Genomic DNA, 14,780 nt, shown 5'->3' with positions numbered 1-14,780 from the left:
CTGCCACGTCATACCCTATAATTAAAAAATAGAAAACTCGCCAGTGTCGGTGAAGATATGGAGAAACTGGTACCCTCACGCATTACTGGTGGGACAGTAAAATGGTGCAGCTCTGTGGAAAACAGGCCTGCAGGTCCTCAAAAAGTTAAACATAGGAGCCACCCTGCAACCCAGCAATTCCACTCTTGGGTAGAAACCCGAGAGAGCTGAAAATATATGTCCACGCAAGAAACCTGTACGTGACTGTTCAGAGCAACACTGTTCATCATGGCCAAACAGTGGAAACAACCCAAATGTCCTCCAACTGATGGATGGGCCAAGGAAATGTGGTTTATCCACACAAGGGGATAGTATGCCACCATAAAATTGAATGAAGTAGTGATACATGCCACGATGTGGATGAACCTTCAAAACATTATACTAAGTGGAAGAGGTCAGTCACCAAAGGTCACATATTGTATGATTCCACTTAGACAAAACGTCCAGAAGAGGCAAAACCATAAAGACAGAAAGTAGATCAGTGGTTTGCCGGGGGATGGAGGGACATGGGGAACCGGACTGACCGCTAACAAGCGTGAGATTTCTTTTGAGGGCACTGAAAATGTCCCCGCATTGGAGAGCAATGATGGCTCATAAATATTGTGAAATATGCCGGAAACGACCGAATCCTGCCATTTAAAATGGCAAATTTTATGTTACGTGAATTTCACCTCGACTTAAAATCATCATCGTCGCCATCATACGTAACTGGTACATTAACAAAATGTAATTTCGGCTAACATACAAATGCAGCTTTTTAAAAACGTACGCTTTAGGATCCCTTCCCACTCCAAAATTGCCTGACTCTATTCTCAGTGGGATCCGGGGGCTCTGGTGACTCCTGCATTGTCGACCCCACCTGCCTTTGGAGACACGCTGGGTGACCAGTGATGGGGCCAGGTTGTGACGTGAGGTCTTGGGTGGGGATAGGGAGGTTGGGGGTGGGTCAAGCGGGAAGCCAGGAGGTGGGAGAGGAGGGATTAGTCAAGGCTCCCTGTCTCCCTCTGAGACAGCGTACTACAGTTTTCTCTGACCTTCCTCTAGCTTCTGGCTGTTTCAGTTTCTTGGAGCACAACGTGCAACAGGGAAGCATCATTTCTGCCTCAAGACACACAGGAGGTGTAGATATAGGTGAGTTCCTTTATGTGTGTAACTTGTGTTTTCCTCTAATGTTAATAGCTTGTACGACGGGTTCTTCAACTCCCTGTGGGCATCGGAACCAACTGGAGAGCTGGTAAATATGGAGAGTCCCAAGCCCTCATGGGGATTCCCCCAAATCTGCATCGCTAAGGTCAGGCATTGTTATTCTTAGTGGTTGGATCATTTAAATCTGGGTTTCTCGATCCAAGTTATATGGCGGACAGGAAAAGCTACATTTGCTCTCTTGGAGCTGAGGTGGGCAAGCAGAGACAGGGAGGGAGAGCAGTGACAGGCAAAAGGGAACCGGGCTCCTAGAAAGGAACTCGGAGAGTTACTTGGTGCCATTCTCCCTTGTGTCCCCAAGACCTCCCAAGCCCAGCCCAGAAGCTTTTGAGTAAATGAATGAATAACCAACAGAAGAGTGGAATCGCTTTTACAGACGTCCAATACCCCTTTAATTTCTGATTTGGTGAGAGTTGGCATCATGAGTGGGTATTGAGCTTCGTCAAATACTTTTCTGCGTTGATCAGACAGTGTCATGTGGCCTTTGTCTTTATTCTGTTAATGCAAGGATTTAAATTGCTTGATTCTTCAGACATTAAGCCATTCTCATATTTCTGGGGTAAACACCGCTTGGTCACGACGTATCGTCCTTTTAAATTATTGTCGATTTGATGTGCTAATACTTGGATAAGGATTTTTGTGTCTGCGTTCGTGAGGGATATGGGTCTGTAGTTTTCTTTATTGTGCTGGTTTTGTCTGGTTTTGGTATCAGGGTGACGGTGGCCTCATGAAACGATCTGAGCGATATTCCATCCTGTATCTCAGATCGTTTGCCTAAGATTGGTGTTACCTCTTCCTTAAATGTTTGACAGAACGTATGAGAAAAAAATCCTGTAGTTCTGGAGTTTTCTTTGTGGGAAGGTTTTTTTTTTTTAATAGTTAATTAAATTTGTCTCACAAAGGTAGGACTTTTCGGATTTGCCGTATCACTTCATGCCAGCTTTGGTAGGTTGAATTTTTAAAGAAATGTGCCCATTTTATGTAAGTTGTTGAATCTGGCATAAAATTGATCATAATAGTTCTTTGTCATTTATTCTTTTTGTTTTTTTTCTTTGTTAGTCATTTAAAGTTGGTAAGATCTATCTGTAGAGCAATAATCTACAGCAATAACCATTCTTTCAAATCTGCTATTCAGAATTTGTGTCCTCTTTCTTTCTGCTCTCAATGTAGCTAGAATTTTATTATATTTCAAAAAAAAATTTTCAAGCAACCACTTTTGGTTTTGCACATTTTCTCTCTTCTTATTCTCTATTTCTTTATTTCTTCTTTTATCTTTATTTCCTTTCTTCTACTTTCTTTGGGTTTTAATTTGCCCTTTTTTTTCCGCCCAGCTTCTGAATCATTGATTTCAGATCCTTAATTTTAGGCCTCTTTTCTTTCTACCCTAAGCATTGAAAGGTATAAATTTGTCTCTAAGTATGCTTCAGTTGTGTGCCATGAGTTTTAACATGTGCCATTTATTCTTAGTATTCAGTTCCAAATATTTCACAGTTTGCCTGTGAATTCTTCTTTGACTCAGACTCTTTAGAAGCATATTGCTTTAGGGGGCACCTGGGTGGCTCCGTCCTTTAAGCGTCCGACTTCAGCTCAGGTCATGATCTCACGGTTCATGAGTTTGAGCCGCACGTCAGCCTCTGTGCTGACAGCTCAAAGCCTGGAGCCTACTTCGGATCCTTTGTCTCCCTCTCTCTCTCTCTTCCCTCCCCCTGCCCCGTCTCCTTATCTCAAAAATAAATAAAAACATTAAAACAATTAAAAAAAAAAGAAGTATGTTGTTTTCCTTCCAAATTATTTTGGCTCTTCCAGATATCTTACGGTTATTGGTTTCTACTTCCTTTTGGTTCTTTCATAGATTTTTTTTTTCTCCTTCTCTGCTGGGATTTCCCTGTCCATTCATTAGGGATATATTTCCCTGTAGTCTGGGGCACAGTGAAAAGAGTTGCATTCCCATGCATATCTGTAGATTCTAATATCTGGGGCATCTCAGGGTCAGTTTCTTATCTTTTTTTTTATACATTTATTTTCTTTTGGGGAGAGCGCAAGCAGGGGAGGGACACAGAGAGGGGGACAGAGGATCCGAAGCGGGCTCTACGCTGACAGCAGCGAGCCTGATGTGGGGCTTGAACCCACGAACCGCGAGATCATGACCTGAGCTGAAGTCAGATGCTTAACCGACTGAGCCACCGAGGCGGCACGTTTTTGAGGAGGGGCCGCGTTCTGCTTTTTCTCCCTGTGCTGCACAGGTGGTATTGTAGCCTCATCATCGTGGACGTTATGCTGTGCAGACCGGATTCTGTTTCATTCTTCTGAAAAGTTTTGATTGTTTTATATGTTGTTGGTTTCCGCACATAATCAACGTGGCCGGCTCACATTCTAAACTCGGCCTCCCCTGAAGTGGGCAGTGAGTCCATTTCAGTTCGGTGCCTCCGGTTTTCCCAGGGGACATTCCTGGTTCAGAGGTCAGCTAGAGAGTGAGGACAGCCTCTCTGTGATGTCCCCTCACCTCCTCTCCAGTGGCTGTGGTTGTCCTAAACTCAGCCCTCTGGTTTTTCAAGACCAAAAAATGGTGACTTTGCTACTGGAATTTCAGCTGCCCCTCATGACTGGGTCCTGCCCCGAGGCCAAAGCCATAAAAGTAGGACTCCCACCATTCAGCCGTTCTCCTTTTTCAGATGCCCAGTCCCTTCCAATGTTTACCATGTTTTGGTAGCTCAGCAGTGCCCACAGGAAGGTTTCTGGGTTCGGTTTTCATTTTTGTTCCAGGGTTTGTACATAGTTCACCGGAGCTTACTCAGCCTTTACTGAGAAGTGAAACCCACTTAGTGTTATCTTCACCATGGTAAATAATTCAGTACTTGGTAACCTGGCAGAACAGGAACTGGAAAGTTCTCTTACCAACCCACTCAAGCTGCACTACTCAGGACCACAGATCAGGAAAAGACTAGGTGAGGCGGGAGATATCGACATTGAGCACTTTGGTCACTGGCTTCCTGTCATCCCAGACCAGCCCGAGGACTTCTTTTATTCTGGAGAGTTGAGCAGAAAATGTGAACTCCACTACAAGGAGAGACGTGTGACTATTCTGCTTCGGTGATTCCACACAAATCATCAGCGCAGGAAGCCACCCCATCTCTCCGGTGCTTTCTTCGGTGGTCACAAGAGATGTGACAACACCGAGAGTGTGTAAAGCCACTTGTTTTTTACTAAATTAAAAGAGGGACAAGGTACCTACTTCCTTTGTCAGGAGAAGCCATTTCATTTTGAGAAATTTCCAACCATGCAGCTGAAGGGCTGATGTTAAGAAGATGGGTCGGCCTCCACTGGGTCTGGGTCAGGGGAAGACAAGAGCCAAGCAGCAGACTTGGGGATCACCTATACGACATAAGGGGTGCGTACAAGGCTCCTGTCCCAAACTACCTGCACGTCCAACAAGTCACACGACAGGAGGTCCCAGACTTTTGTACGATTTCTGATGTCATTCTGAACTACAAGCCTCTTGCAGACAGAGACTATTTATTAGTCGTGTTTCCACCCAAGAATCCAGCATCTGTCACAGGGCCTGCCCTACGTCACAGGTCATCAGGTACTGTTGTATTGAATCAGATGTAAGCGCCTACTTTCTAAATGTCAAAAAAATGAAAAGACCCGGACAGAATGAGAAGCTAAAAAGCACGGTGGGTTGGGGCGCCTGGGTGGCTCTGTGGGTTCTGCTTCCAACTCTCGATTTCGGGCCAGGTCACGATCTCACCATTTGTGAGAGTGAGCCCCGCATCGGGCTCTGCACTGACAGGGTGAAGCCTGCTTGGGATTCTTTCTCTCTTTCTCTCTTTCTCTCTCTCTCTCTCTCAAAATAAATAACCTTTATTTTTCTACTTTTAGTGTTTATTTATTTGTCAGAGAGAGCAAGCTGGGAAGGGGCAGAGAGGGGGGGGGACACAGGATCCGAAGCGGGCTCTGAGCTGTCAGCACGGAGACTGACGTGGGGCTCAAACTCACAACCCACGAGATCGTGACCTGAGCTGACGTCAGACAATCAACCCACTGAGTCACCCAGGCCCCCCTAAATAAATAAACTTTAAAGCAAAAGCGAAAAAGAAAAGGCCCAACGGGTTGACAAGACTAAGGAGTGCTCTTAAAATCCATAAGAAAACAGTGTTAAAAATAGGACACGTTGGAGACCCCCTTTGTTATTCCTCCCGCCCCTAACTAGGTAAGTGAGACACTCGGGCTACCTTCCCAATTTTCCTTCTCCAAATACAAGGCAGGAGAGCCTAGGTCTGGCTCCCGGCTTGGCCCTCCTCCCTGCTCCCTGGCTCTATTAACACTGGGAAGGCCATTTCACCAGTCGGAGCCTCAGTGTCTCTGACGGCCTTGCAGACGGTCACGGCACGGAGGGAGCAGACGAGTAGCCTGTGCCAGCGCGGTGCCTGGCACCTAGTAGGTGACGAGGGGGCCCCTACGTGGTGCAGGCAGCCGCTTCGCCCAGTCTCCCGTCTTCCTCCCCAAAGCTTCACTCACCTCTTTCAACGAGAGTTCTGGCTCTTCCGTCACGTTCCCTTTCCTCTCCTCGGCCTTCTAGTCTCCCCGTTTCCAAAACCTCACTAGCGCCGAGGATTGAATCAATGTGACTCCGTGCGGGTTTCTTAGCGACTTCCCTCCGACCGGATACTTAGGTTGCTTCCGCTTGCTTGCCTCTGTAGGAAGTTCTGTAAACCAGACTCCCGCGTGAGGCGGCTTTCTGCTCTGAGAGTTAATCCTCCGCGTCAACCAGCTTGACGCCATCTTGGACAAATCCATCATGGTGACCACTCTGTGACCTGGAGCCTTCTTGAGCACAGTCCCCCCCAAGCTCCCCCCACACACCACCACCACCACCATTCTTTCTTTTTTGTCCAACCACGGGCATGATAAAGAACCCGTAAGTATACACTTGGGGCATAGCGGCCTTGACCTGCTCTGGAGACAAGACTATGACACACAGCTACTCTCAAACATTTCCTCCCGAGAGTCTCCCAGGATGTACTCCCCAGTCTCCAGGGCTATAAGATCAGGTCTTACGGGAGGCGGGGTGCAGAGATCCACTCAACTCGCAGCCATCCAAGACAGACTTCTGTCCATAAGATCCTTTACTAAACCATTTCTTGGCAAATTGGACCAGTCAGCTTTTTTTTTTTTTTTTTTTTTTTTTGCCTCATGGCTCCTTTGGTCCTCAGAGGTCACTCTGCATATACTTTCTTCCACAGAACATCTGTGTTAGTGACGATTTGGTCTCCCAGAGTCTCAGTGTTCATCGGAGTCTTGAGATTATTTCCTACCTGAGTTCCCATGGGAGATGTTTGCTCCTTTCTTTTTGGACCTGTTCCAAGAGACAGCAAGCTTCCTGAAACAATCCTGCCGTCAGGATTTATGGAAGGAAGGAGAGGAGGGGGAAGAAAGAAAGAAAGAAAGAAAGAAAGAAAGAAAGAGAAAGAGGGAGAGAGGGAGGGAGGGAGGAAGGGATGGGGGAGAGACAGAGTGAGGAAGGCAGGCAGGCAGAGTCAATGCTCACTTAGACACTTGGTAAATAGACGAAGGAACAATGTGGGGATCCTTAGCCCTGTTTTATAGATGAGGACCTTAGGGTCAGGAAGGTTAGATAGCTGGCCCAGAAATATAGTAATGGGGCCCAAATTTGACCTCAGTTCTTTGAATCTGGTTCTGCTGCTCTTTCTCATACACACCTACTGGGAGACCGGTCTAGTTTAGTGCTACTCCAATGCCAGGCTTCAAGAGAAAGTGGGCTTGTGACAGAGTAAATGAACGTGAATGAATGCACCACTTCCCCCATCAAGAGAGCCTGGCTAAGAAAAAAAATGCCCACCAAACTATACAGTTTGCTTAGTGGTTTCATGTTTCGGCAAAAGTTCTTAGTCTCATTACAAATAGTTCATGATGGGCGGCTGGACCATGGACCACACTTTTTCTTTTTTATGTTTTATTTATTTTTGAGACAGAGAGAGAGAGACAGAGCATGAGGGGGGGAGGAGCAGAGAGAGAGGGAGACACAGAATCCGAAGCAGGCTCCAGGCTCCGAGCTGTCAGCACAGAGCCCGATGCGGGGCTCGAACTCATGGACCGTGAGATCGTGACCTGAGCTGAAGTCAGATGCTCAACTGACTGAGCCACCCAGGCGCCCCTGGACCACACTTTTTTATAACGTGGGTCCTATCGATCCTCGCCTGACCATGTGGCTTGAAACTCCTCATCTCTTTCATTTCAGATGCTCTCCATGTCTAGATGGAGCCCTCAGGCAATCCAGAGTCCACCACTCCTTTTGACTATGACGATCAGAGCTTTCTGTGTGAGAGCAAGAACTTCGCCTTTGCCACCCTCAGCACCACCATCCTGTACTTCCTGGTGTTTCTCCTCAGCCTGGTGGGCAACAGCCTGGTGTTGTGGGTCCTGGTGAAGTTCGAGAGCCTGGAGTCCCTCACCAACGTCTTTATCCTCAACCTGTGCCTCTCAGACGTGGCCTTCTCCTTCTTGTTGCCGGTGTGGATCCTGGGGTACCACTGGGGCTGGGTGCTGGGGGACTTCCTCTGCAAGCTCCTCAACATGATCTTCTCCATCAGCCTCTACAGCAGCATCTTCTTCTTGACCATCATGACCGTCCACCGCTACGTGTCGGTGGTGAGGCCCCTCTCGTCCATGCGCGTCCACACCCTCCAGTGCCGCGTGCTGGTGACCGCGGCCGTGTGGGCGACCAGCATCCTGTCCTCAATCATCGATGCCATCTTCCACAAGGTGTTTCCTTCGGGCTGCAACTATTCGGAAGTCAGATGGTTCATAGCCTCGGTCTACCAGCACAACATCATCTTCCTGCTCTCCATCGGGATCATCCTATTCTGCTACGTGGAGATTCTCAGGACCCTGTTCCGCTCGCGGTCCAAACGGCACCACCGGACGGTCCGGCTCATCTTCACCATCGTGGTGGTGTACTTCCTCAGCTGGGCTCCCTACAACCTGATCCTGTTTCTACAGACACTGCTGAAACTCAGGGTCATCCAGAGCTGCGAGTTCATCCAGCAGCTGGATTACGCCTTGCTCATCTGCCGCAACGTCGCCTTCTCCCACTGCTGCTTCAACCCGGTGCTCTACGTCTTTGTCGGGGTCAAGTTCCGCAGGCATCTCAAAAGTCTGCTCCGGCACTTCTGGCTCTGTCGGCAGCAGGCGTCCAGCATCCCCCCTCACACGCTGGGCACCTTCAACTATGAGGGCGCCTCCTTCTTTTGAAAGGGAGTTCAGTGGTGCAGGAAGGAGCACCGTGGAGGGCACCGTGGGGAATGCCAAGGCCATGGGGCTGGGGGCCAAAGCAGTACCTTTCCACCAGCAGGTCCCACTTGTCGCCCCTTCTGCAGAAAGTGGCTCCCAGCTGGAAATGTTATACTGCCATCCACAAAAACAAGCCTTGAATTCTGACTTCATCACTCTTGCCTTTATTAATTCATTCGCTTAGACATCGCTTCGTTCAGAAGGCTCTGAGACTTGGAAGGAGTCCCAGAAAGGAGGATCTTCCAAGACTTCATGAGGGTCCGAGACTCAGTCCTTTCCAGCAGGTGCTACTGGCCTAATTCTTAAAACTGGAACTTCAGTCTTCCCCAGCCAAGTAAAACGCCTCCAAGCCTGGCCACCCAAGTGCAAATACGTCACGGAACCTGTAGCCGGAGGTGAAGAGGAGAAGGCTTCACATGCTCTCTAAGCTCCAGCCGAGGGCTGTTATTAGTAGCTACTTTATTCAACAAGCATATATTCCGTGCTTCCCGTGTGCAAAGTCCCACTCTGGGGACTGTGGAAGACTCTGGAATTCAAGGAGTTACAGCCGAATGTACCTAACTGGGGTGCACGTCAGAATCACCTGGGGAGCTTTTCCAAAGGCCCCGCTCCAGAACTAAATCAGGTTTACAGATCGGGACCAGGTTTGTTGTATGGAAAGGTTAGAAGGTGGCTTTCATGTACGTCCTTGGGATGTGAAGCTATGGGACAGTGTAGGAGGCAGGCATATGTGCTGCTAACCAAAAAGCAAGGTCAAGTGACAGCCATTGCCACAGAGACGAATAAGCGTGGTGCTCTGAGAGTGTAGACTAGGGAAGAAAGGTTAATATCTGTAAACTAGCCTCCTGGGGCAAGAGGCACGTGCCCTCCAGGCATGGCCCCCCAAAATACATACGTTGGAAGAATAGTGACACCTGTCATTCTTTGCTCCCACTCATACACAGTGATGGAACACCAGGGCCTATGCCTAGCAGATCTGAAGACCAGGTTCCTGCCCGCAGGAAGTTTGGGAAAGTTCCTTGGTGCCAACTTGCAGGGGCCCGGAAAGACTTGCTGAGGTGTTGGGGCTCTATCTGCAAGAGATGAGGAGCCGCTGAGGGTCTTGAAGCACCCCGGTGTCCATTCAGAGCACACTGGGTGGGGAAAGAGATGCACCGCAGAAGGATGCTGAGGAAGCGAGGTCATCTGGGGGGGGAACCACGGACACGCAGCCACCGTGGGCAAGAACAACTCTGAGGGAATGGGGGAAGGGCAGAGTCAGCAGGACTGGGCCGTGGGGGTGGAGGGAGGGGAAGCGCAAGACTCAAAGATGACTCAGGTTTGGAACGGGCGTGGCCAGGGAAGGCGGGTGCCACCCACCAGGCAGGTGGAGAACATTCCTGGTGACAGTGATGAATCTGAAGGGTCAGCTCAATATCCATCCTGAGAGCAGGAGGCGTTGCAGGAACCTTCACCCTGGGCGCCTTGGCCAAGGTGGGTGTTTACTTATCTGGACCTTTGGAGCTGGGCTCTCGGCATTCGGAGGGAGGCAGTGGTATCTCGTCATCTTTATATCCTGCAAGTAAATGCTTCATGCAGAAGGTGGCACTTACTCCATTCGTTCCTTCCCCCAAAGAATCACGGGCCGAATATGCAGGGGCCAGCTCATGTGACAGAAGCTGGAGCTATGATATGCAACACGTCTCCCATCTAGCTGCGGGTTTTCAGCATCCAGATTGCACTCTGACTATGCTTATTTTAGGATGTGCTCACGTTGGCCCTGCAGACGGTCTCACCCGGCAGTCACCGAGGACTGAGCAGAGCCAACCCCTCCAAAACCAGCCGGCACAGCCGTCCGGTCAGGCAGGGGCCAGACCGTCTCACCAGCAGCCCGCCTCTGCACGGTTATCAAATGCATTGAGTCTCGGACCCTCATGAAGGAATAAAGCTCTCATGGACTTGACAGCCAATAGGTGGGGACATCACTCACCACGGACAGAAGAAACAGCAAAAGGAAAGAGGCAATGAGGTAGTCGTGGCTCAGAGTTAAGCCTTCGGGCTTCTGATCAGGGTAGTCGTTCAGCACCCCCTTCAAACTAATATTATTAAAGTTTTGTTTGACTCTTATTCAGAGGGCAGGCTGAGCCCTGGGAGGAGAAGGGGAGACGATTCCAGCTCGCAACCCCCCAAACCAACGCAGTGCGGTCTTAACGCCACTCTTCCTGGAAGGCAGGTTGGGAGGGGGGTCGTCACTACAGAGGCTCGCCTCGTTTGCTCCTCACCCATCCCATCCCTTCACCTCCAAAGATGTTCATCTAAGCATTTCTTCTGACACATTCAGCCGTACCCCTGAGAGCGCTTCGCTAAACACAGTCGTGTCCATGTCCTTACATTTCTCGTGATGTTTCGTCATCCCCAAGGGTAGAGAGTGGAGCGTCTTCTCCTAATTTAGTTCCTTGGGAAACCGAGGCAAGAGGCACAGAGAAACAGAGACGTGATGGGAAGACGCCCTATCAGAAAAGGAGCCTATGGGCAACACTGCTTAAAAAAATCAGCCAGAGCACTGCACACTGGTGGCCACCTTGACCACACACTCTGTTGGCCACAACCTCCTGCTGTCCCCTCCCTCCGCCCACTGAACCACAGCTGCACTCTTGTGGGCCTGTCCCACGAGAGTCAATAAAAGTTGCCCTGGACACAGGGCTGCGGACCTTCTGCTGCTCCGGGAACACAAAAAATCCACGGTGGTTCCCAGGGAAGATGTCTTCACAGCATTCCCACCACCCCACTCTCTTGGACAAAACCCGGAAGGGAGGAGCCTTGCTGGTCTCTGAATAGGAACTCCAAGCCCAGGGCAGCCCCAGACCTCAGATGACCCCAGCCAGAATGGAAGTTCCTCAAGGGCACAAGCCACGTGTGGCCGATCTAGAACCTCCCTCAACGCCCGGCAATGTTTGTGGTTGTTTGAGTAAGTGAATAGGAGAGCATCTTTCTGGCTTTTTCCTACTTCTGTTTTTTCTTTCCACACTTGCTTACATCATACCTTCTGGTCAACACCAGGCACTGCCCAATGGCGTCCCATGACTCTTCCCTATGGCCCATCAGCCCACACATCGCCTGGTTGGCTGAACTCCTGACAGCTTTCATTTGTAAAGCCTCCCTGTGACGGGACAAAGAGGCCCATGAGTCTGGAAAATCCAGGAGAACAGATCCCAAAGTAGATTGTCTGAGAAGGCCCTTGGGATGTGAGCCTTGGACCCAAACCCCAAATCTAAGGTCCTTTACTGAATCACTGTGACCACGGGCCTCCCAGACTCTCCGCGTCCTCATCTGTAAAACTGTATCAATGCCGAAAGCACAAAGACAGACTCTATTCACACAATGAAGATACACATGAGATCATGTGTGTAAAAGTACTTGCTTTGCCAGTGATTCAGCCCCAAATAGGAATTACGACTGTAATCATCTCATAAAGACAGAAAGCATCATTGTATCATATGCACAAATAAAAGAGTAGCGTGTATGGACTCATCCCTGGCTGTGTTCCCCTCATTTCTACCTAGGTCTTTATAGAAGATTCCTAAAAGTCCTCTGCTTGTGGGGGATCTGGGTTAGGATTCAGGGTGAAGGGAGGGATACAGGAAGAGGATGGGGCATAGAGTGTGGAACAAGCCTTGTGTGGGTCAGGATGGTGGGAAATTTGCTCCATTTAGGCCTTAGGCAAAATTATCCAGGAGGCCAATGTGTCTCGAGTGCTCTGTGGCTCTCGAGTTTTCTGTCCCTGTCTCTCCCCTGGGCTGTCTTCAAGTCCAAGGTTCCCCCCCCCCCCACCCATTTCATGACCCACTGTGTTGGAACAAGGACTTTTCAGAGATCAGCCCTCCAATCAGAAGGAATGCTATGCTTCCTCCCGGGAGTTTGGGGCATCCTGAAAACTTGGTGGGAGATACTTTGCAGGTTTGGGGGAAGTTTGGGAAGGGGAAGAAGGATTATCCTGAACTATGCTCTCCACTTTGGGGCCAGCCCAGATTTTAGGTGTGGGTGGGTGTAACCGCCCCCGCACTCCACCCCACCCCACCCCTGCCCTGCTACACACACACTCCCAGCTCCTCCACAAGAGAAAGTGTGGCCAGAGGGCCCAAAGGAGGACAATGGAAGCCTGGTTCCTTGACTTTGACCATTTCAGAAAATCAGAGGTGAGCATCACTCATGGTTAGAGAGAAGATATGGGCAATGGATGGGCATGGAGAACTGGGTGGTTACAAGGATTAGAGGTGGGCCCGGGGATAAGAGGGGGCATGTGGACCTGCAGGATGTTCCTGGCCACGTGTGTACAGGCCTGCTCTGTGTGAAGGCAGAGGGAAGCCCATGTTAGGGGGAGTAAGATTGCAAAGAAGGATCAGCACCACTCTCAAGTTGGTCAGCCTCTGGTCATTCTTATTTGGAGAAAGATTTCTATAGGATTACTCTAGTCCCAAGGAATTGGTGGTCCTTTTTCCAGATGACTTAACCTTGACTCAGAGAAAAGTATATGACTCGATTGTCCACACAACTGGGAATGCACGCCTTAAACACGTCACCTTAAACGTGTCATTAAAACTATTATTCCAAGGCACCCTGCAATGAACTATGGGAGTTTGGGGAAGGAAGTATCCACTTGTATCTGTCCCCCCACTTTGGTTACAATTGGTTCAACAATCTGCCTCTGGTTTTTTTCCAAAAATAAGGATAATGTGAGTTAAAACAACAACACTGAACATTACTAATTTTTCAAAGCAACACTGAACAACAACACTGAACATTACTAATTTTTCAAAGCATCTTGTTTATTTAATTTTTTTCAATGTTTATTTATGTTTGACACATAGACACAGTGTGAGCAGGGGAGGGGCAGAGAGGAGAGGGAGACACAGAATCCGAAGCAGGCTCCAGGCTCTGAGCTGTCAGCACAGAGCCCGACGTGGGGCTCGAACCCACAAATCATGAGATCATGACCTGAGCCGAAGTCGGACGCTTAACCAACTGAGCCACCCAGGGGCCCCTCAAAGCATCTTGTTTATTTAAAAGTTAGAGGAAACCCACAAATATTGGCCTCAATAGGAGATCACATCCCCCGTTCTGACTGGATCCTTAGCAAGCCACTTCCTCTCCTTATCTATTCAACTCAACTGGAGAGGCTTAAACTCTAAGATCCCTCCCCGTGATTAAAAAATGAAGTCTATGAGTCTATAATTTCATGAGTTGCATTTCCATGACGTTCTTTAGGGGATACAAATCTGTAGCTTCGTGCACGTTATCGGTTGAACTGTGTCCTCCTCCTACTCCCCAAGAAACTCTTGTGTTCATGTCCTAATTCCCGGTACCTCTGAATGTGACCTTGTCTGGAAAGAGGGTCACTGCATATGTAATTAGTTAAAATGAGGTCACAGGGGTGAGGGCAGGCCTGTAATCCAATATGACCGGTGTCCCTATAAAAACGGGAAATTTGGACAGAGACCCAGACCAAGGGAGAATGCCAGGTGAAGGCTGGACTTACGCTATCACAAGTCAAGAACACCAGAGATTGCCAGCAACCACCAGAAGTTAAGAGAAAGGCATGGGATGGGTGTTCCCTCACAGCCACAGAAGGAGCCAACACAGCAGACACCCTGATCGCAGACTTCTAGCCTGGAGACCTGTTTAAGCCACCTAGCTGGTGGGACTTTGTTACGGCAGCATGAGCAGACCAACACGGGGCGCCATTTCAGTGGGTGTGAAGGGAATCCTAGCGCATCTCAGAGCCGCTCATGGGCTTTTAGTGTCTACCTTGACCACACAGAACACGACTCCTGACTGAAGACAGCCACAGGAGACTGGAAACTGACTTTGTACTGAGATCTGCTCTGTGCCAGGCCCATATATGTGCACATCTCACAGCCACCCTGTGACATTTCTGTTTCCCACTTAGACCAAGGAGGGCATCAGAGCTCAGAGAGGTCCACTCTAACATTCATAGCCCCGAACACGTGGGATCGCTGCCTGAGGCAAGAGGTCATAGCTCCAAGGAGCGCAGTGGGCCACAGCTCAGAGGACACAGGGTGATGCACCTGAGCACAAGGTGGCACAGCCCTGAGGACGTGAGCTCACAGTCCTGATCAAGTAGGGGCATGGCTGCAAGCCTGTAAGGTCATGACCCCAGGGACATGGGGGCAAGGCTTCTGGCACATGGGGTCATGACCCATTCACTGGGGCCATAGCTCTCAACATGT

At 49.3% G+C, this 14,780-nt stretch overlaps 1 protein-coding gene across 1 annotated transcript; it reads left to right on the top strand.

Annotated features, from left to right (window-relative positions):
- The first annotated feature begins 1,115 nt into the window (after positions 1-1,115).
- Positions 1,116-9,784, top strand: XCR1 (X-C motif chemokine receptor 1). Its single transcript, XM_047096249.1, has 2 exons — positions 1,116-1,170; positions 7,502-9,784. Exon 2 carries the CDS (start codon positions 7,519-7,521, stop codon positions 8,512-8,514), a length of 996 nt encoding a protein of 331 aa, XP_046952205.1. The 5' UTR covers positions 1,116-1,170; positions 7,502-7,518; the 3' UTR covers positions 8,515-9,784.
- The last annotated feature ends 4,996 nt before the right edge of the window (positions 9,785-14,780 follow it).

The sequence above is a fragment of the Lynx rufus genome, unplaced genomic scaffold (assembly GCF_022079265.1).
Source record: "Lynx rufus isolate CCGP_SWC_20201006 ecotype Redwood Valley unplaced genomic scaffold, mLynRuf1.p SCAF_4, whole genome shotgun sequence".
Classification (NCBI taxonomy): Eukaryota; Metazoa; Chordata; class Mammalia; order Carnivora; family Felidae; genus Lynx; species Lynx rufus.
The sequence above is the reverse complement of the archived record's forward strand: the minus strand, read 5'-3'. Positions and strand labels throughout refer to the sequence as shown.

Coding starts and splice junctions, on each gene's coding strand:
- XCR1 (XM_047096249.1), top strand. CDS start 7,519: ATGGAGCCCTCAGGCAATCCAGAGTCCACCACTCCTTTTGACTATGAC.